At 38.8% G+C, this 25613-nt stretch overlaps 2 protein-coding genes and 1 long non-coding RNA gene across 7 annotated transcripts in view; 2 read left to right on the top strand and 1 right to left on the bottom strand.

Annotated features, from left to right (window-relative positions):
- Window positions 1-2026: 2026 nt before the first annotated feature.
- On the bottom strand, window positions 2027-21822 carry LOC149936587 (MFS-type transporter SLC18B1-like). The gene is made up of 14 exons (XM_090154701.1): window positions 21677-21822; window positions 11587-11782; window positions 10223-10318; window positions 10045-10118; window positions 9831-9978; window positions 9702-9770; window positions 9203-9290; window positions 8985-9127; window positions 7142-7240; window positions 6993-7084; window positions 4244-4339; window positions 4108-4182; window positions 2310-2403; window positions 2027-2244 (listed from the first exon to the last, which is right to left on the bottom strand). Exons 1-14 carry the CDS (start codon window positions 21721-21723, stop codon window positions 2113-2115), a joined length of 1449 nt encoding a protein of 482 aa, XP_090010827.1. The 5' UTR covers window positions 21724-21822; the 3' UTR covers window positions 2027-2112.
- LOC149936588 (uncharacterized) lies at window positions 18336-19174 on the top strand. The gene is made up of 3 exons (XR_016472362.1): window positions 18336-18583; window positions 18639-18908; window positions 18970-19174. It is a non-coding gene; the product is annotated as an uncharacterized LOC149936588 (long non-coding RNA).
- A 16-nt stretch (window positions 21823-21838) lies between the features above and the next one.
- Window positions 21839-25613, top strand: part of LOC149936586 (uncharacterized) — a 28772-nt gene continuing 24997 nt past the window's right edge. For all 5 annotated transcript variants that reach the window (XM_090154697.1, XM_090154698.1, XM_090154700.1 and 2 more), the window contains exons 1-3: window positions 21839-21953; window positions 23614-23659; window positions 25443-25531. In XM_090154697.1, coding sequence (XP_090010823.1) covers window positions 21946-21953; window positions 23614-23659; window positions 25443-25531 — 143 coding nt within the window. In that variant the 5' untranslated portion in view covers window positions 21839-21945. The remainder of the gene's footprint in view (window positions 21954-23613; window positions 23660-25442; window positions 25532-25613) is intronic.

The following is a 25613-nucleotide window of genomic DNA, read 5'->3' as shown; positions in this document are numbered from 1 at the left end:
AGTGGCACACTTATTCTTAACTTCTGGGCATAACAAATATTTAGGGTCACACTTATTTTTTTACGCGCCTGTTCATACGTTACTCTTATTTCAGGCAGGCTTTCAATGGAATGCGAATATAGCTTCAGCGCGTAAAGAATTCAGGTATGACGCGAAATGGCTAATTAACTCACTTAAAATTAACTTTTTCCAACGCGGCTGCAACCTAAGCTCGAATCGGCCTAGATGTAACAAAACTGGTGGTTTTTGATCAAATCTTACTTACCTACTTCCTGTCGTACGACGTGCGTAAAAAGGGCGTTAAACGTGCGTTAAACGTGCGTTAAACGTGCGTTAAACGTTGGGGGTCACACTTATTGTTACTTCTGGGAACACGTTGAAAGCTCTTCGCGAACGGCCTTGAAAAATGCGAGAGGGAAACTGGCGTTTAGAACTCTATAGACACGCGGATTTACAATGTCGGAAGTTGCGGGGGTCCGTATACGCTGTCCAAAAAACCTCACTTAGAATTAAAATTAAGCAACGTAATTGCAAATCTAGGTTTAAGCTATTCAAATATATAACTTTCATGAAAATCGGACTTAAATTAAGGAACGTTAAGTAGACTTTTATGCGAAAATATAAAACCGCGAAAATTGGAGTCCCGTAAATTAACCAGGAAACTATACTTAAATTTAATATTTACTGATATAACTGAAGTTGTAGATCCACTGAATCCTAACCTAACCAAAAATCTTTTTTTTAACGTTATCGGCCTTAATTTTAAATTAAATATCAACCACACAAAGCGAAACCACAAAAAAATAGTAAATTGGGCATTTGCCCAACTTTTTGGTCTCCGATCCCAAAACTACGAAAATCCCGTCGAGGCTATAATAGTGCCTACCGATTGAGATATCCATCGCTTTTGTACCACTAATGTACACAGTAGGGGATCGTAATACACACAAATCCCTAAGGATTGTGTGTAAAAAAGATTGGACTAATAAAATATTATTTAGGAGAGGGAGACCTTCGCCGCGAGAGGGGGTGGGGACAAACAAAGAGAGGGGGGGGAGCGAAAAATAAAGAGTGGACTTATTATAAATTACAAAAAAGATTGGACTAATTAACCGCTTGTTTTTAAGTTGGTTCAAAAAAATACACTTCTTATTGCTTTTATGCTAATTAGGTTTTATTATCAAGACATTATTTACAAACATAGAAAGACTTAAATTACTAATGTTGTATTTGTACTAATAAACTGTTTGTAGCTTAATAAAATTCGTTTAGTTTTCTTTTGGTATTAATGTTCAATTAACATAAATACGACATTACTAAAGTTATACAACTCTTCGACAACTCCGTAATTCACGATTATCGTAGCTCCCACGCTCCGCTCAAGTCTTTGTCGAGAATGCCGGCTCCGGGTTTTGAGACGTCCTAGCATAATATTTTAAGGGCTATTTGTGCTATATTTCAAAAACCATTTTTGACAGTGCCCGGTTTTTGGGCTAGTTGATTTTCCGTTTGGGCTGCGGCACGTCACTTATAGCTGGTAACTCTGACTCGGGCGTGTTACATGGTGACTAGATAGTGATAGTCTGCCAATCTCGCGTTGGGACTCATTTATTGTTATAAAAGTATTTTAATTAATATGAAATAATAATAATAACCAATTTGGAAACTTATTTTTTACAAACTCGCGGTCATTCTAGATATAACTTTCAGAAAAAAATTAGGGTGCGACAGATATATGGGACTGACTCGTTTATTGTTATATACGGATGTCACATAGTTCGCTAGGTAAGCTCGTGTGAAACTATTATTCGGGGCACGGCGTGGCTCACTTGTTTAGAATGTTTACACGCATGTGCATAACCATATTTCTTCCAAGGTTAATTAATAAACGTTACCATAAGAAACTGTGAGCTGTGACCTAAGATCTGCGCGCAGATATTGTTTTACTGATAAATGAGAAACTACGAATATACGAGACTGTATTGTATAAAATGAAAACCTACTTTTATTAAAATCGATTATTACATAAAAGTTAAACAGCGAAGTAAAATTAATAGTTTGAATAAAGAAAGTCTTATTTACAATATTTGAAAGACTGGTCAATAAACAAAATTAGAAATATTCGCTTGATATTCGGGTATGTATCAAAAGTTGTACTTGTTGTATTTCAGGCTCTCTGGTTAAAGTAACTTTTTTGGTTTTGCATAAGTGATGAAATATTGAGTAAGAAACGGTAGCGCACATCTGTAATAAATTTAAAAAAAGACCGTTTAGGAGTCACGTTCACAGAAACCTATATACAATCTTACCAATATTATCTCCACAGAAAACATTGTCAGGGATCCGTTTTTATATCCCATGTGTTCTAGTAAAGCGCCACCAACAGTAGGCCCCAGTAAACCTCTATAATTTACGAAATACATAATAGACATTAATAGCTGGTATTCACTAGGGCAAAAACGCCGTGAAGGGGTGTTTCAACACAAAAAAATTCCCGTTAGGCCTAATACCATTTGCCCTAGTGAAAACTAGTGATGGGCATTTCTCAAAATTTTGTGATAACTCTCACTCCACCTCATTCCCGTTTCTAAAATTTTAAACTCAAACTCATCTCCTCTAACCACCGTAAACTACATTTTTATCTCATCTAATCTCATCGAATTTAGCTAATTAATCTAACCTCGCGCACACTCCCGCTAGTTTTGTTGAAAAATCTTATCTCATCAGCTCAAGCTTCCGTTTATGGAAGTCATAAAATATATCCTTTCACTCTCCTCTCTCTGAAATGCATACTTGGTGAAACTCCTCCCACGCTCCTCTCCTTTTGAAGTTTTGCGAATCTCACCTCCTCTCAGATTCTCACACTGTTCTCACAGGGGTAGAACAACGACCATCACTGGCCGGTGGTCACGTTAGATTTACTGTCTTTAACTTCTTTATAGCCTTCTAACGTCAGCATGTTATGTTATTGTACGTTTGGGCTTTGTTATTGACCAAAGTTACATAATTATTTCCAAGAAGGTCATGCTTTTATATTTCCTTTGTTTGGGTTTTCTTACATATAAACTCAAACTTACCTCCTCTCACCCCCTAAACTAACTTTTTAGCGGCTCTCCTCTCATCGCATTTCACTAATTAAATTAACCTCGCTCACACTCCAAATACATTCTTTGATAAATCTTATTTCCACTCACTCTCCTCTCACTTAAATTCATAGCTTGGAAACTCATCTCACGCTCCTCTCCGTTGGAAGCTTAGAGCCTCTCACCTCCTCTCAATTGAACTCACTGATCTCACGGTGAGAGGAGAGTGCCCATCACTTAACCAGCCCGATGAGCGTCGACGCGAAACAAAATTGTATTAGGGCTGGTTTCCACTAGGGGGTATCAATTCATTTCTCAACTTCGGTACTTACAATTTTTTCTTTAAAAATAACATAATGACGCGTGCTATAGTGGAAACTAAACTTAGTTTCAACTGAAGCGTGTCATAGTGTATTTTTCTTTACGCTTACAGTCGTGGCGTTTCTGCCCTAGTGAAAACCAGCCTTAGTTCCCTTTAGCTTACGTATCGGCGCGTCACTCAACTTTTGGGACGTACAAATGTATTACGCATTGTATACAAATGTTATTTTCTATATGCCCGTAAAAACCATTAAACGTTCCAAAGTTGAGTAACGTGCCGTTACGCGCGCTAGTGGACTAAGCACTATGTTTTGTTCCCACTAGCGAGCGAAACAATGCGTTACTTAGCTCTGGATATACCAAAAAAATTTTACGCACTTAAAATATATTATTACGCGCGCTAGTGGAAACGAATTTTTACGGGAAGGCCATTCTTAAAGGGTCCCACCGGCGTTTGAAATTCGTGAGTTTTCCACGCGAATCGCGGACATAGGGAAAGCTACGACACGTCGTCTGCTACCTGATTTTCTGGGTGAATTTTTCAAACACCGGTGGGGCCCTTTAAGCTCACGCTAGAATTTCTAGAAAACGTGTAGAATTGTACACGTAGTATCATTGTGCACTGAGGTTTCCCTATATTTTATCAATAGGCTCTTTCTAGCGCGGGCTTAACTGAAACTTGAAGTAAACGTTCAAACCTTACCCCATTGACCTTGACGACGTGAAAATTGCCGAGACCATCGCGTGAGTCACCATATCATCGGGGAAACCTCTCATTCTAATGAAAACCGAACCATTAGTAAGGCGACGTTTTGAAATAATAACCGGTTTGTGCTTACACGGAGTCTTGAAGGGACGAAGTAAAGGCACTGATCATTTTAATCGCGACTCCGAGGCCTCCCAATAAAAGGGCCACTACTATCATCCATATAGAACTAGACAGAAATAAATGAATACATTAATCGATTTAACCATGAAAAAAATCCAAGTTTAAAACAGTTTTTCGTTTCATTTTTCCGCAAAATTATCTAATTATAATTTGTAAATTTACAAGAGTTATTCAAAACCAAAACCGCCCTCAAAACCGTAAGTAAATCAGTACGTAAGGCTACAAGAGCCATTCAAAAGTGACACAGAAAAACACTATGCTTTCTGTCGTCTGCTAAAACACATCTACGGACTACGCGTCAGTGGGGCCATTTATTAGGTAAAACGTTCAGCGTAAAGGCTCGTGACGCTCGTCCAATGAAATTCGTACACAACCCTTCGTTAGCCTGTTTAAAGGCTAGCTGCGTTCTCCTTGTGTTTGTTGCTCCTAGCTGCGATCGTCCGAAGTGTCTTCCCCCATTAAGAGATTACACGAGAAAAGGCAGAGAGGCGTGACTTTTCTTCCGGGAAAGTACAAATGATGTCATACCCAAAAAGATAACCACCTCTAGAAAAAATACGTAATTTAAAAATAAATTTTTACGCCTTGTTACGTCCCAAAACTCCCTTTTTATTTCATATTTGCATTTTATTATGTGACATTTGGTTTAGTAAAATAAGGGAACAAAATATTTCCTAGATCTGTCCTGTTTGGTAACCTTGGCTGCGTTCAGTAACCTGCAGCAAATGCAACATTTTGAAATATATCAAGCTGTTTCTTACTGAACGATTTTCCCAATTTCCTGTATGACGTTGCGCTGCTCGATGATTGAAGGCATTTCAACTTTCTGGGGGAGCCGGTTCAATTTTAGAGTGACGTCACAACGTTAAGGAAAGTAGCAACTTGACGAGTAAGAAAACGTAGTTCCTAAACACCCCCCTTTGAATCACGACTTGCGTTGCCCTTTAATAACTCAGATTTTACAAACCTCCAAAACTACCAAGTAGAAATATATTAAGTATACAATCTTCACCCCGTTCGCCACTACGGTACGTTTAATTTCTTCAAGGTTTCATTTTGCTGTCCCTCTCGGTTAAAGAGCCAAGCCGGCCTTAGAAGCAGATTCTGGGATTTTTCTAGTTTTACTCCTTGCACGCGCTAGCTATGACCACAAGCATAAGTGGTATTACTCTAAGTACCCAAGACGCGCTGTTCTCTGGGAGGTGTTCTCCCCCTTTTCGTGACGTCAGCACGTGAGGTGGTTCAGGCACGGTCCAGGGGGCCGTTGCGAGTGCGAAAACTCCTCGAGAGAATCGAAGAGAGAAAGATTTGAATTTTATTTCTGCTAGTGGCGCCCACTAGTGTGCCAAACGGCAATTAACGGGGCGGAGGGCTAGGCCCACGCAGTAGTTTTACCAACCTTGGGTTAGGCCAAGGTTAGGCCGTTTCTCTTGTATAGGAGATTTTGGGGGAAAGAATATTCAGAACTATCCCCCTCTCCGCGAATCGAGCCGAGCCTCGGGAATCGAGAGAAAACTCGAGAGACGTTCGTTTTTTCTTCCCCGTCGGCTTTCTAGTAACCGAGCACTAAAGCGTAAGCCTACGACGGCAATGGTTAGCATTCATTTTAGGAGCAGGTATAGATAGTACTATTTTAGAGAGAGAGAGTTTGGCACACGGACAAGCATGGCCCCCATAGAACCCGTTCGAAGTTGGGTACTTAGAGTAATACCACTTATGCCACAAGACATATTACGCATAATGTGTAATCATTCTAGAAATGATTCTCACATTGTCAGTAAAAACATTGCATGTGGTAGTTAGGGAATTTGCACACTCATGTGAAACGTAATAGTTCTTTTTATAAAGTAACGTGGCTTTATTGTTTTAATGTGGCAGTCTCTTCCTAGGCTGCGTTCAACAACTCTCAACGGAGAAAAACCGTTGAGTTATCGTTGAGTTCCTTTACTCAACGCTACGTCACAAAAATCTAAAAGTTGCTGTACGATTTAGTTCGCTGACTTAACGAACAAAATATCCTCTGCTACCCCTCCATTAACTTTGTCGAATGACGTCACGACACCGATGAGCAACGGAAAAACCATTTCGCTCAGCCGATGTTTCCGCTGAGTCTCCGATGATCAACGTGACGTCAAAACCGGAAGTCAAAAAAACCCGTTCAGCAAAAAACCGCTGACCGTTGAGCTCAGCGCTGAGCTTTTTTAGAGTTGTTGAACGCAGCCCTAGTTTTTCTAACCCCCGTGCATATCGCTCGTGCGAAGAATATACTAAAAAAAAGTCATGTCTTGTGACGTAAGAGCAACATTTTAACAAGTTGAGCAAGACCACTTTTGGCTGCATTCAACAACCCAAAAAATGCCTCAGCGCTGAGCATCGGATTTAAAAAAAAGTTGTTGTACCGGGTTTTTCAAATTCCGGTTTTGACGTCACGCTTCCAATCGGATGGCCATCGGATGCATCTGCTCGCCGAGCCGATGACCATCGGTTTTGTGACGTCATTCGACAGTGAAAGGCGCAGTAGCAGACGATTTTTTTTCGTTGAGATAAAAAGTCAACGGAAAACGAAAAGCGTACAACAACCTCTGATCAGCGCTTAAACATCGCTGAAATTGGAATAGCTTTTTAGAAAAACCGTCCTATGGTTATTGAACGCACCCAAAATCAACTATTATCAACTTATTTCAAAACGATTGTTTTACCTGTCAATGTTGATGATAGGTAGTGGTCCAATAAGAAATAAGCAAAGACTTTGGAATAAATAACCGAGGCAGCACAGAAACTTGGAGTTGACCTACGAAACCTTTCGTCATTAGCAATACATAAAATGATACAAAATCGGTTATCGTACCCCACGATTGAGTAGAAAGCCCCAAATAGGAGACGTCATTCCATAGACAGTACCGACAATTATAAATACAAATCCAATTTTGGAGGGCGTCAAATTAAACTGAAATTAATCAACCATCATTGATAGCCATAGGCTTTTTTTTAATGCGTAATAGACAGTTTCGGAAACTACAGATGACGCTTTGCGTAAATAAGCCCGACTCCAAGGGCAGGGTTTCAGCAGACCTTCAACCACTTATGAACCCGAAGTTCCGCAAAAGTTATTTACTGCTACAGACATTATTCCTTCAAGATCGTACCGACTAAGATTTTTGTGGCGTGTTCCATTTATAACCCTTTGAGATCATACTAGAAATCGATCTACCGATATTTTTCGCGTTTCTTTTTAGTTCGAGTGGGACTATTGTTATGAAATGTAGTAGTTGTAATAGTTAATAGTTGTCATACTGCAGCGACAGCATACCATATGGCGCTAGCGTCTAGTGATTTTTTTTTAACTAGACTCAGCGGGCTTTGAATAGCAACGTTTTTGTTCGTGTAGACCCGTGTAGAAGATTCGTTAAATGACCTCAAGACTGTAAATCGGTCCGGTCGTCGTTTAAATGTTCGCTTAGGTGTTAAATCTGCTGAGTTATCCTCAAAACGAACATGGTCAAACTTCAACTTTAAACCAAATTAGACCAGGATTTCCAAAATGTTCCGTGTCCCACGTACTATTTACATTTCCATAAGACTATCAAGGCTCCCTAAGTTTGAAACGAATGGGATTTTAACGTTAGGCTAATGACTGGCCAAATTGGCAACATGAATCCATCTGATGGTGAAAAACTTAAATTTATGCGCAAATCCCGCTATGCATGCTACCGGAAACTGCTTCGTAGATGGCAAGAGGTAGTATATAGAGGTGAGGGGTCAGGGGGGGTTGGGAGTATTTGCTCTTTTTTTCCGCCAGGTAGCGTATATCGTAATTTTGATTTATCCTGAGCCTGTCTAGTGCTGAATACATGGGCCCTTATACCCAATTCAAACTTGATAGTCTTATGACATTTCTTAATGAAACAAATATGTAGCAGTGGAAAATTCTAATGGGGAGAGCCTTCCGTAACGCGGGCTTACGGATAGTATTTTTCAATTTATATTTGGGCTCGGTTTTTAACTTTAAATATCAATACGTGTACCTCTTTTTAGGTTCTGGCGTGCTGACGGTAAAAAAATACGACACGTCGATTAATACGGTATGAAAATGTCTTTCGATCAGGATACACGTTTGGCCCAAAGTTTCTCAACAACCCTTTGAGCCCACAAATATAATAGATACATAGTTTCAAATTGTATGAAAATAACACTCGATGACGATAAATATTTGGGCCGTCGAGGGTCCTAGCTTTTCCACAATTATGAACGATACGTCGATAATCTTTCTTCATCGTGATAACCGTTTGTAGCTATTATTTCTCAGCAAACGCTTAAGGGACCAATATAAAAGATTGGTCAATACGAATTTTAGCAATATAGGCTCCCAGGAAATGGGTCATTTGATAGGTCACGAAAATGAGATTAGTAATATTATGTGTAATGTTACTATATGGATCTAACCATGTTCTCTCGATGTGGAACTAATAATACGACTGGGCCGTCTTGTTTAGTTCTATTTAGTTTGATTTCAGAGGCGGATTCGGAACGAATTTCGAGCAGTCAAATGGAAAACGCTATAAGTTTAGGCCTTTTTTGGATTGATTCGTCGTCAGCCTTATCAAATGCCGGATGAAATTTATTTTCAAATCTAGTGTATAGGTTCGCATTTACGCATTTTCATGAGTTTCTGAAATTGTCTAATATCTTACCTGCCGCAGATGGGGTTCTAACGTGGCACTATTAAAACCCAGAAGTAACGTTGCGGACATGACCGCCGCCGAGTCCAAAAGAATACCAAAGTCGGTGAGAAGTTTCAGCATCTGCCCTTTTTTCGTTATTTTAACGTCGTCCTCTGCGAAATATAACTCGTCCTTTTAATGTGCGACGGAACTTTCGTGTTAAATAATTAAGAAATTAAACAAATTACTTGTCTTGGGCAGGAAGAAGAGACACAAGAAGCAACCCAATAGTATCATTGTTCCCATCACGATGAACGGTAGTTTGTATCCTCCAAACTACAGCGCGTTACGGGGAGTTTCATTATTATTAAATCATTATTAGCGGCATCATAAATCTTTAATTACAATCCAAAAGTGTATCAGTTAGTTTAAATAATGATGTTAGCTACGTGTGAAGGGACTTAGAATCGACGTCATACCGAAGAGAAATACGGAAAATAATAAACTATATCGAGCAGGTCCTACGCCACAGGAGGGCTCACGATCGACGAGGCCAAGAGCACGTTTTGGGATTATGTCCGTATGAAGTTCGCGAAATTGAGTGGACACTCCAAAAATGGCTCTTGGTAAACATTTAACACGCGAAAGTTAAAGAACTGATACACTTATAGGAATCGTAATAATTAACTTATGACAGCATTAATTATTAATAAAAATATTATTATTAGCCCTTGAATGACTTTTCACCTCGTACAAAAAGCCACCTAGTGTTGGGCCGGCTATGAATCCAATCCCAAACATGGTTTCTAAAACTGACTTCAATGTATTTCGTTAGATGGAAAATTTTCGTAAGTAGCTTTAAGTTAAATTACTCACAAATGACTTGGCAACGTTGTTTGGAAATTGGCTAGCCACCAAGGTGTAACAAGCCGTCATAAAAGCCGCGCACCCGCATCCGTCCACCGCTCGTATCGCGAAACTTAGAATAGTAAACGGATATCCAGCCGGACACATCTCTAAAAGTCTTCGTTAAAATGATCCAAATTTGAGACGATTGATAACGCATCTTGGCGATAAGGGTAAACCTTACCCGAACAACAGTGTACAGCCTCCCACAATGAAAATTCCAGAGATTATTAGGAATCTGGGTTTTGTGATTGGTATCTAGGAAACCGTTAACGCAAAAAAAATATTAGTTCTAACGAAGAATTTTTGCATCGAAGCTCGCCATGGTGGATTTTTGCCTTATAGTGAAAATCAGAACTTACAATTTTTCCATAAAAGGGGGAAGAGACGATGACGGCAATCTCGAATATGCCAAACACGAAGCCATAAGTAGTTGATGTTAGACCCTTCTTCTCAGCCTGCCATTGGAAATTTTGAAAATTGGTGATATAGTACTAGCATTGTGGTGTTCAACTTGTTTAATAGTTCCACGCATATCTTGATATTTTATGACGTTTTTCTTCGGGCTGCTCCGAAAATTATTGCATTGGTCTATCTGGAGCAGAACTCTGATAGAATTGTGTTTTACATTGAATCGATGGCCTTTAATTTATAATAATAAGCTAGGCTAATCAGTGGCGTAGCCAGAAATCCATCAATGGAGGGGTTTAAACTATGTAAAATACCTTAGAGGTCGAGAAGGGGGTGAAATTTAGTACCAGCAAAGTTTCACAGAAGCCCTCTCCTTGTCTACGCCACTGAGGCTAATACCCAAGGCACCACCTTAGGCCCAAGTCATCGAGCGACTTTAAATGCCTTAAACAGGTGGCAGGGTTACAATGCGTAGGAGAGTGGTAGCAAGCCCTTCATGTCACGTGAACCAACAGCTCCCTACACTCACTATTACCGTTAACCTCTAAACGTTTTTATGGAAAGGAGAAACCGAAGAGCTTGGTGGAAAAGCCCGTAAACCAGCGGGGAGAGAACTTGCAAACTCTACGCAGGAATGTGGTTTCGAGTTATCACCCAGAAAGCAGTTAATTCTTGCTCCGTGCTCGGTGACGGAGCCAGTTTCGTTCTGTCGAGACTATAGAATTTCAGGGGTTTTACGGAAATTTAAGTTATTGGATTTCTGAATATGTCTTCCCCCCGAGCGTAAAATGCTTTGCCAAAAGGCGCGTCCAATGAAAATTGTACGCAAGAAAGTGCTAGGGTGTGTAAATGCCAGCTGCTTTCTCCTTGCGTGTTTATTGTTCCTAGCTTGAGGGAGTTGGGAGCAGTTTCGGAGCAACCAATGAAACCTATCAGCGAAACGAAGCTAGTCGGATCCGATTTTCTGCTAAAATATCAACCAGCGAGTTGCACCTTTAAACAAGTGGAACAAAACAAATGATTGATGTTAGCGGCGTGGGACAGTGACTAATGGCGTTTTTCTCAATTCATTCATGAAAGAGCGATTTCCCAATGAGAGACACAAAAGTCATGGGTTACGATTTTGGGTAAAAATTTGAAATAAAGGCATTACAAAGTTTTATAATATTTCCCTGACAATAACCCAATAGTCAACTTTAGGAGAACTCCTGGAAAAATCCGAGCAGCCCAATGAAAAACGCCGTTAAGTGTTCTTTTTGTTAATAGCCTATTAGCCTCCATTTGACCTGATTATAAACTTCAGCTATGAACAAACCAAAAATGGAAAAAAGGGCGCTTGGATGGATCCCGACGTTCCAACGGTGAATTGACAAAAGCTTAGTAAAGCCAGAACAATCAACTTTTTGACGGTTAATTCTTTGTCCGACTTAGTGGAGGACTCTTCGCTTTGGGAAGACTCGATCTCTTGATCCTCAAGTTTAACCTTGTCGTCCTTGCATTCCATTTCGAAGCTTTCATCGAAAAAAAGACAAAAGGATTAAATGCTTGACCCAGAGGGAAAAATTTCTACTTTTGGATAATGACTATTTTGAGACGGTTTTAGTGTTTCTTACAATTATCCAAAACTAACTGGGTTACTCAAGACTTACGTCTTCCGACGCGATTGAAACTCACATCATGACGTTTTTCCTTGATCTACCTCTTGTGAAGAGGAAAAATTAGTTCACGATCCCCACTGCAGCTCATCTCAACATAGTCATTATCCCTAATAAGCCTTTCTATAAAGAAGCAATGGCCTTCTTATTTTGATATTCCTGCGGCGTCGCGGGTGACGTTTTACTACGAAAAGCCCTGGGTATAAAAGTAAATTCGACGAGGCAATCTGTTTTTAATCATAAACTGAACCAAACTTCTACGTATTTCGTGACGATGAAGCTACATAAAAACAAGTTCAGCAAGCGTAACTTACTTTATAGAAAGGCCTATTATAAAATATTAATATATTTACCGGTACAAATTGGAAATTATTATATTTAGAATATTTGCGTTAACAGTCGTGGAGAAATAGCTAGCGCTAAAAACCCTAAACTCGAACGAACTCTGTAGACTAAATATTGGTTTTCTTTATTCCTTATGTCAGATATTAATAACAATTAGGAACGGTTAAAGATCTCCTTATACTAAAAGATGGATTCCGAAAGTCAATAGGAGAAAATTCCCTTCCTATATCCTGCGAAGATTAACTTCCGAAGTTCCGCTGCGTCTTACCGTCATCTATTTCGTCTTATCTGCCACCTAAACATATACTTTCCTAGAATCGTTAACATTAATCTAAAAATGAGGGGCCAATATGGCAGGATTTTCGAATTACAACCGCCACTTATTTCCAAATTTCGACTTAGTCAACACAGTGTGTCAGAATTTATAGCCCGGTGTACATAGTAACAGAGACCATACCACCTAGCCCGGACAGGTGACAAATTCAGCATGGGTAGCAGAACCCTACTACTGATGGTCTTAGTCAACACAAGATGGCGTTCGGGAAACCGGAAATTTCTGCTTGATGTTGCTCCCAATTTTTTTTTGCATCTTTTCCCCGCCTACTAAAATGACCGCCCGTTACTTTTGGTGGACGACCGATTTAGTACGTATGAAGGTACCAGAGGCATGTCCTGGATTTATCATTATTTGGCCCATGATTGGACGAGCCTTTACGCTAAACGTTTCACGGGCGGGGGGGGGGGAGACAATTTCCGAAATCCCCGACGGCAGCAGGCGCTAAAGCGTCTAACCAATGAAAAATGTATACAAGAAAATGCGCGACCTTTGACGGGTTGCGTTCTCCTTGTGTGGGGTGTTGTGTTTGTTGGTCCTAGCTGCCACTCTATCTAGCATTCTAGCTAAAGGTAAATACGATGGAACAAACGAAGTTATAACGAACGTAGGGGAAGCGAGTCTTCGCAAGATATGAGAAGGGACTTTTCGAATTGAGTTATTCTTGGAGATAAATCACAAATGCCACCTCCTACTTTAAATATGTGCTTTCATCAGTGTTTGGTTTATTCAAAATTCCTCTAAAAGTGTAATAGGTTGATATGGCTAGACGAATGCGCGCTCAACAATTTAAAATAATTGTTTTTAAAATAATCTTTACTTCTTTCAAAACTGACATATAAAACACACTTATGTCATTTCACCAGCTACCTTAGTTCCAAAACCACGTATCTCATAAAATTAAATTTAAATAAAAAATTATAAATATTTTAAAATAGTATTACGAAATGTTACACAACTTTGAAACTATATTGGCACCATTTTTAATACATTTTTAGTATAAACAAGAATATATTTATACTGAGGGAGAATGACTATGTCGAAATGATCTGAAATCAGTTCTGCTCACCTTCTATCTGTGGTTTACGATGAATGCAGATTAGTTTCGGGTTTAAACTATCCGAGTTGCAGTTCGAGCCATCTCATAATCCGATATCTGATCTATCGTAATTATTATCTCGGTTTCGTTAACTCTTATCTGATAATCGGTTGGAAGCGCTAGTTGAAGCACACGCCGGTGACGTTTTTCATCACCCCCCTCTCCCGACACGAGAGGGGGATCGCCTCAACGTAGTCATTTTCCCCAAGTAGAAATAAATACATTCTTGGCATAAGCAATTGATATTTCGAAAACCGAAAAAAAAAATCGCGGTAATCGAATTACCTGATTTTGGAACTAAGGTAACGATTCGCGCTTCCACTACTATATATTCAAAGCACTATTTTGGTCCTTTCGACATTTTTGTCTTTTTACTTGACACGTATATTTTGCTTCGACTCTTTAAGAAATGTAGGTTAGTAACACGCAGCAGAGACTGGGGAAAAAAGAGCCCAAACATAACAGATTTATTTATACTATGAAGTGTTTTCGAGAAACACATTTGGTCAAAAAGTGATTTGGCAAACTAGAATTTGGATAGTTTTTAAAAAGTGAAATATCCATATTGTTCATAAACATAAATATGACACTGAATGATTTCCGCTAATGATAGGCTAGTGCGAGCCATTACGTAACCGAAAGTTTGGGAACAGGAAACTCATTACTCGCTGTTACCTCCGTTGGTAAAAACATTTTTTTTTATTGTTGAAATAGTTACAAATTGCTGACGACGGATCCGTTTAGGTCGTCGTTCCAAAGACTAGTAACGACACGTCGACAAGCGAAGAGTTCTCAATCCTTAGCCACGTTAATATTTACCCGATCATTGGCGAAACCGACTATCATTTAAAAATAGCGTTGGTAGCGTAGGAAGTGTCATACTTATGTTTAGTACGCTACTTTTGGTCTTAAAAATAAATCGCGGGTAGTTTCCAATGTGAGCTATATTCCCGCCCAACATCATAACCCTTACACCGCATCAGTTATCACGATGTAAAAATGTATGTATTTATTTGCCTATGAAAAATTTACTAATTTATAAGTGGGAGAAGTAAGTTTTAGGAAACCAGTGAGATACACTTCCGATTTGATTGATTTGTAAGGGGAGGCGCATATACTGGCAGATGGGCGCGTGGATTGGGTTAATCGCTAAAAATCGTCGTCTCAACATTCTCGGTCGTGGGAAGAAAAAAGTTTTTTCGTAAGAAATATAGGTCAACCCTAGATTTATCGCTTCAGCCTAGTTCTCAGGTCTCAAGGGAGCAATTCGTGACCGAAATGAGATATAGGTCGAACTGCGGACACACGCTAACCGAGGTAGCGCCTGTTATTGTCAAATTAGAGAAAAAGTCCGGGCGTCGTAATTGCTCTGTGTTAACATGGAGAAAACACATTCATTCATCATAAACAACTAATTCCAAAAGCAACATAAGACACAAAAGTGTGTCAGCCTACCTTTGCGCCTTTTCAAATATTTACTAAGAGTTAGTCTTATAACAGACTACAAAGCCAACCAGATGGCTAGTATGGGAGGCGTTCTCTTTTGTCTATGGACTAATTTGTCTTGGCGTGATTTTCTCTCGCCTCCTTTAGTCGGGCATAGAGATACGTTCTAAAACGCCACACTTGGTGGCGCTCAATGTTCCTAGAAAAAAGCTACGCTTACAATTGGGGGGCGCTGGAGTACCGAAGATTTTATATTTTAATGACGTATTCTTTACCCCCTCACCTACACCAAAGACTATATAACGCTTCGCTTACTAGACAGGCGTGTTCTATGGCTCAGCTTGCATACCGATTGTGGCTCCATCTCGACGCTGGCCCAAAATTTCCCCTACCTTGAGCTGTGTTACTAGTGGCGCCTCTAGCCGCGGGTCCAAATAATACCCCAGCTTTTACAGTGCTACAGAGGTGTTAACAGGTTTTTCCTAGGAACACGCCTGTCTAGTAAGCGAAGCGTTATATAGTCTTTGACCTACACTCTCTTATTACTTCGCGACAAGCTCTCAGTGGAAAATATGACGATCTTACACACTTTTGGGTGTTGTGTCGCTTTTGCTAATAACTTAATTATTATCGCTACGGGATGCCAAACTAAAGTAGCGTCTGCTAATACTTTATCTATCTAGTTTTGTGCCGCACCCAAAAGAGGGCGTTACAGTAGCGCGAAGCTATAATAAAGTTTTTGTTTGGGCAGCTCTGAATGCTCTGGGAGTACTAGCCCTGAGAGAATCGCGTTTTATGTTGAGACGTTGCTCCGTGAGAGCATGGACGCTGTATCTCTAAGATACAGGGTCCATGGTGAGAGAGAGATTCTATCATTTCTTGCTCTTTGTTGCTCCGAGGTCAGTGACAAAGTAATGCATTTTTGAAGCTACTTTTAATTAAAAAAAAAATACTTTTGGAACAATATAGAGGCGGTTAATAAGAGTAGGAAATTAATAGATGTTCCTTAAAATAAAAGTGGAAATATAAATTGTTGCTCTTACGTCACAAGACAGAGCTTATTAGTATAGTCTTCGCACGCGCGTTGGACAATCCGAAAATCCTCGCGCTCTAGCACGCGCTCGCAGATTTGTGACGTAAGAGCTACATTAAAACAAGTAAACCGCGTTATTTTTAGTAAGTCTTATTTATAGCATTTCTGAGGGCCGCTTCATTTCTCGAAAAGAAAAATTGCCGAACCCTTCCGAAACACATTTTGGAAAATCACCGGGACCGAAAGAAAGCAAAGCCGGCTGCGCACATGAGACGAACTTGGTTTTTGAAACGACGAATGCGTGCCCGATAAAAATTTGCTTGCGAGCTTTATTTTAGCATCCGGCTTAACGCTACGCCCTCTTTTGGTTGGCGTCGAAAACTGGCGTAAGAACCTTTTCGCTGCGAAATTAGAGATGAAATAGGCGCTTAAATAAATCATCCTCCAAGGATATTCCGATATTATTATCAAAATTTTACACTAAACTTAACCAAAAAAATCTTATCACCGAAAACAATTTCGAAATATTAATATAAAAAAACGTTTTTAAACCGTTTCAAAAAAGGCATATACCAATAAAACCGCTTAAAGGCATAAAACAACGAAAAATTATTATGTTTACGAAAACGCACCGAAATCCTCCGCGCTGCAGATAAATGAAAGGTTAGAACAAAAAATTACCAGTAAAAAATGAAAATTTAGTAATAATTATAATGAATAAAAACGTACAATATATACGTGCGAGAAACTACTTTAAAGACCAAAACCAACCAAAATATACTTGCGAGAAATTACTTTAAAGACAAAAACCTACCAATAGTCCTTAAAAATTAAATATATACGAAAATAAATGTTAACGCGAAAATGAAAAATTTAAATGAAAGCCCTTATCAAAACTACGTCGGTTCAACACGACAACCAAACGAAGTACAAATCAATCTAAGTACCAAAATCGTTGGTATAAATTTGACCTCTTTAACAATACATTCGATAAATATATTAAATTAAACGACAAAAATAATTACCAATCAAAGCAACAAGTTACTCCAAATACTTAGCTAAAATCAAAAACACCATACCGTTAGCCGATGAGAAAACGCGTAAAATAAATTATGAAGTTACGACTAAGGTACTAAAAACGAACCCACATAGAAGCACGATGTATACAACTTCGACGTTTTCTTCATAAATACGCTTAAAAACAATAGTTAAAAGTATACGATGGAAAAAAACACAAAACAACAAATCAACCAATGTGAAATTCCAAAAAAAAAACTAACCGAAAGTAGCATAAAAAACTACTTTTGCTCAACCGAGTGAAGTTACTGATGATTACTAATAAATGACATTTATCACATTTCCGTAATATGTGTCGGTGATAGAGCACTCACTTGACAAGTAGAAGGGCTTGTCCTCTACGAAATAATTTTAATCGAACACAAAATCCCGTTATATTTAAATAAGAACCGAAATATGTAAAACTCTTTTAACTATTAATATACGCGTCCGCTTCAGCTGAATTTCTAATTTACAATCATACTTAATATGTGTCGGTGGTTCTGTGGTAGAACACTCGCCTGCCAAGCAGGAGGGCCCGGGATCAAAACCCACCCAACGCTTTCGCAAATTAATAATCAGAGGTATTCCGTGAACATTTGGTGGAAACCCTGCCGTTTGGATGCTAAGACCTTTAACATAACCCTTAGCGCTCGGTCCGTCCCAAAAGTCAATAAATAGAAGGTGGAGAGTAGAAACAACATGCATAACACACGCACACGTCTTACCAAAAACACGAATTTGAATTCAGGCGTTTTAAAAACCAATAGAAACTGCGAACGCGGTTTTTATTCCACTTTGCCCCGGTACCGCGAACAACAGACACTGTGATTGTAAGACCCCTCCTAGGATAGTTCTCTAGGAGAGGTAAAACCCGAAATCTGAGGGCAAAATCGGGAATAAAGATAGGTACAGCCAAGAATAAGCTTTATAGGGAAACCAAATATCGAAACGTTATAATTAACAAAGATACGGTAAAAACTAAATTCTATATTTATAAACTAGATAATTTAAATTCGTTTTAAATGTGAATTAAGGACCGTCCTAGGAGTGGTCGACCGCCAAAATTATCCGCGGCCGAACGTCGAAATTTGATTAGAGACTCCGTTAGTAATCAGTGGCTCTCTTAGAATATTGAGGGAGCGTTTCCAACTGCGTGGCGTGGCAGTCTCACTTGAAACAGTGAGGGCGAAACTGAGAAAGGCTGGATTACGTCGTCATCGTTCGTTGTGCAAACCATTCCTAACACACAGGCACAGAGAACTTCGACTTCAATTTTGCCGAAAGCTCCTAGGGTGGCCTCGAGGGTTGCTGTCTCGTTTAATATTATTTTCCGGTGAAAAGGTAGTAATGTGTTATTTAAATGTTTTTCTTATTTATTTATTTGTTTTTGTTATAGTCTTTTCACACTTCATCTAATTCACCGACTGTCTGGGTGACGCGACGTCGTAAACAGAGGAACTACACGAGACACATTACCAGGACGAAACGCAGCGGTCGTGTCTCCGTAAACGTATGGTGCGGTTTAAGAGATGGTCAATCAGGTATCCTAAGGCGAGCTCCTAAGGCCCATCGTCGGACGTTTAAATGTTCGGTTCTATATCCAAATTCTTCAAGATTCGATGTTACCTTCGATGGCCGCTATTTACGACCAAGACGAAATTGGAAAGTAAGGTGGAAAAGGTAACACCAAACTTAGTATTTTGTCTTAATATTGTTCTCTCGATTAGCGTCTATTTCATGCAAGATAACTGTACTGCGCACACTGCTCGAGTCATCAGGGAGTTTTTGGGGGAACACGGTCTCAACGTTCTGGATTGGTCGCCCTTGTCTCCCGACTGAAATCCAATTGAAAACTTGCGGAGCACGATCACTCTTTTAATGGAGAAAAGGATTTCGCGGGACGAAACTCTGTAAATGTGGTCGACTTACTGTAGCTCCTACATCTGTCTAAAATACGATTGCATCTTAGCTATTTCGTTTCAATATATTTCACACGAATTTAAATCTACCTACTTTAAAATTCTCAAATTCACACATTCTCTTTTTTTTTAGTCGATTGTGACGTGTGGGACAATTCAGTCCTCTCGTCCATTTGAATAATCAGGGCGAGATACGTGTAACGGCCACGCCAACGGGGGGATACGCGGGGACAGGGGTGAGGACGCCCGTGGCGGAAGTATTCCGACCACCCGTTGGGGGATTGGTGGTCCTCCTCAAACGGCCATCCACAAACTGCCTCCCAGACGCTTGGGATTACACGAGTACGCCACTACTCCCAGCTCACACATTTTTAAGACATTTCATGATTTTAATCGCTAGGGTGTGACGACAAATTAATCTTTTTGACTCTGCCCTTCTATATTTAATGTTTGTCATTGGTCACGGGCTAGAATATATTTTCGAGTTTTCGGTAATTCCTTTTTGGCCTTGAAACAATATTAACGTTTATTTTTAATCGTTCTTCAATTATTACTCCGTGTGGAACCGAGACTTTATAAATAAAGCAGCGACAATTAATTAATTATCGGTATGAGTTTCAAAAACGACTTTAAATATATTTCAGCGGTAGTGAGAATGGTTGATACCATAAGTCAATAATATTGTTCCATAAGTTTTATACACTTATGCATTGTAACCCGGCCACCTGAATGAATGGCTTAAAAAGTCGCTTGCTGACTTAGGCCTCAGAACTGGTGGTCCCTTGGGTATTAGCCTACCTGATTATTATTATTATGTTAATACACATCGAAAAATTTAAAACAAAACTAATACTTTTATTTAAGGAGAACATTACAAAACTAATAACCTCAAAGGTGACTCGTCTTTACCAAATTTAAATTAAACAAATGAAGCTTTTCGTTTTCAAAGTTATCTAAAGTCTTCTAAAAAATAGCTAAACGTCCAATTCACAACGCCTCACAAAGATTATTTTCAAATTCAATCGCGAACCTGTTTAATAAATTATGTCGTTAAAGCGAGCAGACTTCGTTGGCCTCGTCGAAGCTAGCCCTCGTTGAGCCAAATAAACTTAACTCTCGTCGAAGCTAACATGCTTCGTTCCCGCTACATTGAGCAAACTTTATCGTCATCACACCTACCAACGTTTGTCGTCGCCAAAGCTAACGGTCTTCGTCGTCGATAAACCTGACAGCGTTCAGTCAGAAAAAGGATACCTTTTACGAGTTTCCCCCATGGTTCTCAATTTATTTTTGGAATGTTTATTAACTTTTGCATTAACGCACACGAAGCTTCACGGCGCGAAATACAATTCCTCCCCAAAACAAAACATTTTCTTTATTTAATTTTTTTAGAATGTCTTACTAAAACCAGCTAGGTGCAACTGAGTTAAGGGGTTGGAGGAAAACTTTGTTACGCCACTGAAAAAAGTTTCAATATTCTGCATTACCAATTTCTTAATTACATTGTTTTCATACTCGTCGCAGCGCTATTCTATATATTCACATATAGTTTTATTTGTTGTTGGTTAGTGGCGTTTCTTAAGGCTGGTTCACACGCGCAGTGTTTTCCTGATTTTCTCTATTTTGAATTTTCTCGTTTTACCGCCTTTTGCCGTTGTTCTGGCGCACTGGAAAACGACTGTGCACATGGACAAAATTTCCCGGATTTTACCGCCGCCAGCGCTGCCGGTGAACGAGAAAACAGAAAAAAATGTTGAAATATCTCTACTTTATTTTCCCGGTTTTTTGAAGCACTTTGAGCTCCACCAATCAGCGAGCGTTAGGCTGTCACGTGATATAAGGAGCGATTTTTGAAAGTCTTTAAAAGTAGGCTTACGAATTTTGGCGTCTGTCACGTGACGGCATAACGCTCGCTGATTAGTCGAGCCCAATGCGCCTCAAAAAAAGGTCCTCCGTTTTATCGTTTACCGGCAGCGCTCGCGGCGGTAAAAGCCGGCAAATTTGTACAGTGTTGTAAACCTGTGCGCCAGAACAACGGGAAAAGGCGGTAAAACGAGAAAACCAAGAAAACACCATTGAGTTGGGAATATTAATCTAGAGATCCAATCAAATCTGCTCCCCACGAAACAAGTTTTTGAAAATTACCAATGTGTCGTCTCCTATAAAATGACGAGAAAACGTTATCATATGACCCGTGGCGCCATCCATTATTTAAAAAAAAAACTTTTTGCCGGAAAACGTGTCTTATTTGAACGAACCATTGAGAGATAGACGGCGCCACGGGTAGAATGATAACGTTTTCTCGTCATTTGGGAGCAGACGGCAGTATTCTTATTTTATAAAAATTTGTTTCGTGAAATACTGAAATCCAACGTTTTGATTGGACCTCTAGATTAATATTCCCAACTCAATGGAAAACACTGCCCGTGTGAACCAGCCTTTAGAGTTTCGCCAAAGATTTCAAATAGACGCACCACTATTATATTCTGAAAAACTTTACAAAAAGGTGGCAAACCTGTTAAATCCGTCTTCATTGAAAGACGTCCGTTTTTTGGAAACCATGTGCTGATTGGTCCTTGACTTCGCACGTGGTGTGTATTTTCGCTTCAGTTCGAGTTGTGGTTTTGAAACTTTTGTTACAAATGTTTCATCGTTTCCTTGACCATGGAGCTCCATGCCTTGACCATGTACTAGGCCTACAAGCTTATTTTTCATTGTCCCACCTTTTTGACTAGAATCTCAGTCGTACGAGTTGACAAAGTGAACGAAACAAGTATTAAAATAATGGACGAGTAAGTAGATTTAAATAATATATAGAAATAACAAACTAATCATACACACTAAACGATATGTCTTCCACAATCAAAAGAGGAAAGTGAAGGGAAAGATATGATCGTAGATTAGGCCTGTGTGATATTTTGTAAGTAAAGTGGGACTCGTGAATAGAAACTACCACGTGCTTGTTTGATGTAAATATACTGTCATTCTTTGTTTACGGTTCAATATTTAATTTTTTTATTCCTTGTGTATTAAAATAACTCATTAATAGCAGATAATATTAGTCATTTTGTGTGTAATTAGACAGTGTTAGTTTGAGACAGTAGATGACCAGGTCACAAAAGTGATATATTTATTTATTTAAGCCAAATTGGTGCAATGCATATAATAACAATACAAGGTGAAAAGTTATGAAGAAACTAACATGGATAAAATCAACTAATCAATTATTTAACAGCAACTACACAGTGTTCGAAATCAGTCAATTCCCTAATGTACCCACATTCTGCGTGATTAACTGATTTGATTTAAATTGCGTATTGCAGTTCAATGTATTTTGAAACTATGACGGATGGTCAGAGGCAGGCCAAGGAGCCCTTGGCCTTCTGAGTTGCTCTCGCTCTAAGAGTAGTATCATGGTGGTTACGGGCCTAATTTTAGGTCACTGCCAGCTAAATAGACATCTACATCTGATTGGCATCAGTGAGAGTCCTATGTGCAGGGCATGCCTTGCAGTCTCATGTCCTCTCTGTCTGTGATTTTTATGCGGCTTAAAGGTTTGAGATTCTTGGTATGCACAGGCTGAAACAAACAATCTTTCCAATATCTTGTTGAATCAAATCTTGCGCCTCGTTTTGGAGACTAGGCTTTTCTATGTCGAAAAGGCTGGGGCTGCACAATGGACCTCTGGTTGAAGTGCTAGGTTGGGCTTGGCCCAACCACCCAACCCCAACTAATATAGTTCAATGTATTTATGAAACAACAATAGTTACTGTAGATGGTATTGGCCATGCCAATTCAGGGAAAACTAAAATATAAGTACTAATAAAATTTAAATTTTGGGTAGTTACCGCTGCAGGTGGATTGTATAAATTCAATTGAAATCTAATCCAATTTTGTTAAAAAAAAATAACTTGCGTACCCAATACCAAAGTTGTTTTAAACAAGTTGGTTTAATTTTTTGGGGTTGAATCACTAAGGGACAAAACTTGAAAGAGACCTGACATGACCTAAATGAAGGGTATAAAAATTCCAGAAGCAGGGCTATAACTAGGCACCTCCAGTCCAAGCAATGCTTGGGGGCCTGGTGGAAAAGCCCCCCCCCCCCCCCCGCAAGGAAGTTACGAATTTCTTTAATTTCTGCGTGAATCTAAATGTTAACAATGCATGGGAATGATAGTTTAATACATATTTATTGAAATTAGTAAATGGTACATCCCCTCTTGTGCCGGAGGTAAATTTGACCAAGATAACTGCAGATCATCTCAACATCCTGAATGACTTCCCCTCCCCCTGTTGTGTTTTGTTATCCCCCATTTGGGATAAGCCCCTCCTAAAGAGACGATTCATAAGGTATCTTTGAAACCACCGTAGCTGTATAGGGAGCTACATCTCATTTATAATGGATATATTATATTCTTATGATATTCTTTATTAATGTAAATTTTCTTTTAGGGCAGTTACTCTCTATGTCTCAGGACTGCCTTTGGACTTTAATGACGTAAGTATTTTGATCAAAACTTTTGCCCTTGATCATATTAAGTCTGAAACTACGATAAGAATATCCATCTCTCTCACGAATACTGTTTTCCGTCCAATTATAAATTGCACAGTTAAGCATGCAAAATGTAGTGTATTTTTTAAGGTTATCTGATTTAAATCGGGTTATTTCTTTTAAATCACAGCACCTATATAAGTGTGAAAATGTACAAAAGTTGGTTCTCCAGCAATACCAATTCATTGAGAACTATATTACAAGTAGTAATTAAATTTAGTTAAGATTAATTTATGTTTTAGTTTACATTACTGCTGCACAATTTATTAATCAATTTGACCAGAAAAAGACTCATTAAATGTTTAAAAATCAAACATTTTTCCTCATTGAATTTCTAATATAAATTTTGTAATTTAACCTTGGCATTTAGATGTGATCCAGCCTACTTAATAACTAGATAGGTATCTCTTCTATGTCACTAGGGCTGTGCGAGTCCACTTTTTAGGGTATAGAGTTTCAATAAGCAAGTTGTAGAGCTTACTTGAAAACCTATAATGGAATTGGTATGGTGGAAATTGGACATTTTGTCTCTGAAATAATTCTTCATGAAAAACAAACAAATTTGAAACTTTTCGTCTACCACGTAGCGTTAAAAAATAACGCTTCTAAAACCGCGAAAAATTTCATGATTTTTCAGAAATATGCAAATAACAATCTCCCCCGAGAGAGTACATACTGAAAATTTCACATTTCTAGAAAGTATAGTTTTTGAGAAAAATGCCTGGGCCGATCAAATTAAGATACCCTGTAGTCTTTGAGCCCATTAGCAGCTTAAACACAAAGTTTCGGGTCACTATCAAGGGCTCCAAAAATTATTTACAGTCCCAATCAAGTAATAATAAAAAGCTACTTAGATTTAAATCTAAACATGCATGCCCTCCAATCTATTTATATTATATATGAACTAAACATTTTTATTACTTAATTTCCTTTATCCACTGTTGGAAAATATGGAATTATCAGAGCTTTGATAATACCTTTATAATGGAATCCAATTAAAAAACATGGCCTTTTAAAAATTTAAACTTATAAAATTATTATTTGTTATCGTTAATATAAATGAGAAAAATGTTTTGGATATTTAGCTAAGAAGTTACCTAAACTTTAACACTTATAATCATTATAAGACTAAAACTTGTCCAAGCGCAACTCTTAATGCTACTGTCGCATTAGATTTAAGTTTTAGTTTTTATTTCTCAGCTTTGCGTGACATGTCTGACGTCACAATTTTAACAACCAATAATCTTGTTGGTGCGAAGCATTAAACGTGGGAAACGCCGAACAGGCGCATGTTCTAACCCTCACTAGGGGGCGCACTCTGTATTTACAGTGCCGCGTTACTGATATCAATTGGACTGAAGTAATCACTAAGGCTAGGCTTCGAAACCTCAGGCTGGATTTTTTACAGCTCAAAATCGTTCTAGAGTCCCAAAATTTCCATTATCGAGTCTTGAGGCGAGTACGCCACTCTGAGTACTTGCACACCCCTAATTGTCACCCTTATCCTAATATTTGGTGTTTTTACTGACTTGCGAGATGAACTTTCTTTGATTTTCAAAGAACAAATCACTAGGATTCACCATCATTAACTTTGCTCTTTTTTTATCTTCTAAATTAATTAAAGCAAGGACAACTTATTCGTGCCAGGGTAATTTGTTGATGATAAAAGTAGATCTTTTAGGCCTGCTGATTCTCCTGCTGATAAGTTCATAATTTTTCTTCATATTAGATAAACTTGAAGAAGCTTTTCTCTGATTTTGGCACTATTGTGTCCTGTATTTGTGAGGATCCAAGACCAGGGAAATTGAATAAATATGGGTAAGTTCATTAGTTTAATATTTTATCTTATGTTGAGTTTGAAATGTGTTTGTCATTCATTTAATGTGTTTGACATAGATTT

Source organism: Leiobunum rupestre, chromosome 7 (genome assembly GCF_980474605.1).
Source record: "Leiobunum rupestre chromosome 7, qqLeiRupe1.1.hap1, whole genome shotgun sequence".
NCBI lineage: Eukaryota > Metazoa > Arthropoda > Arachnida > Opiliones > Sclerosomatidae > Leiobunum > Leiobunum rupestre.
The sequence above is the reverse complement of the archived record's forward strand: the minus strand, read 5'-3'. Positions and strand labels throughout refer to the sequence as shown.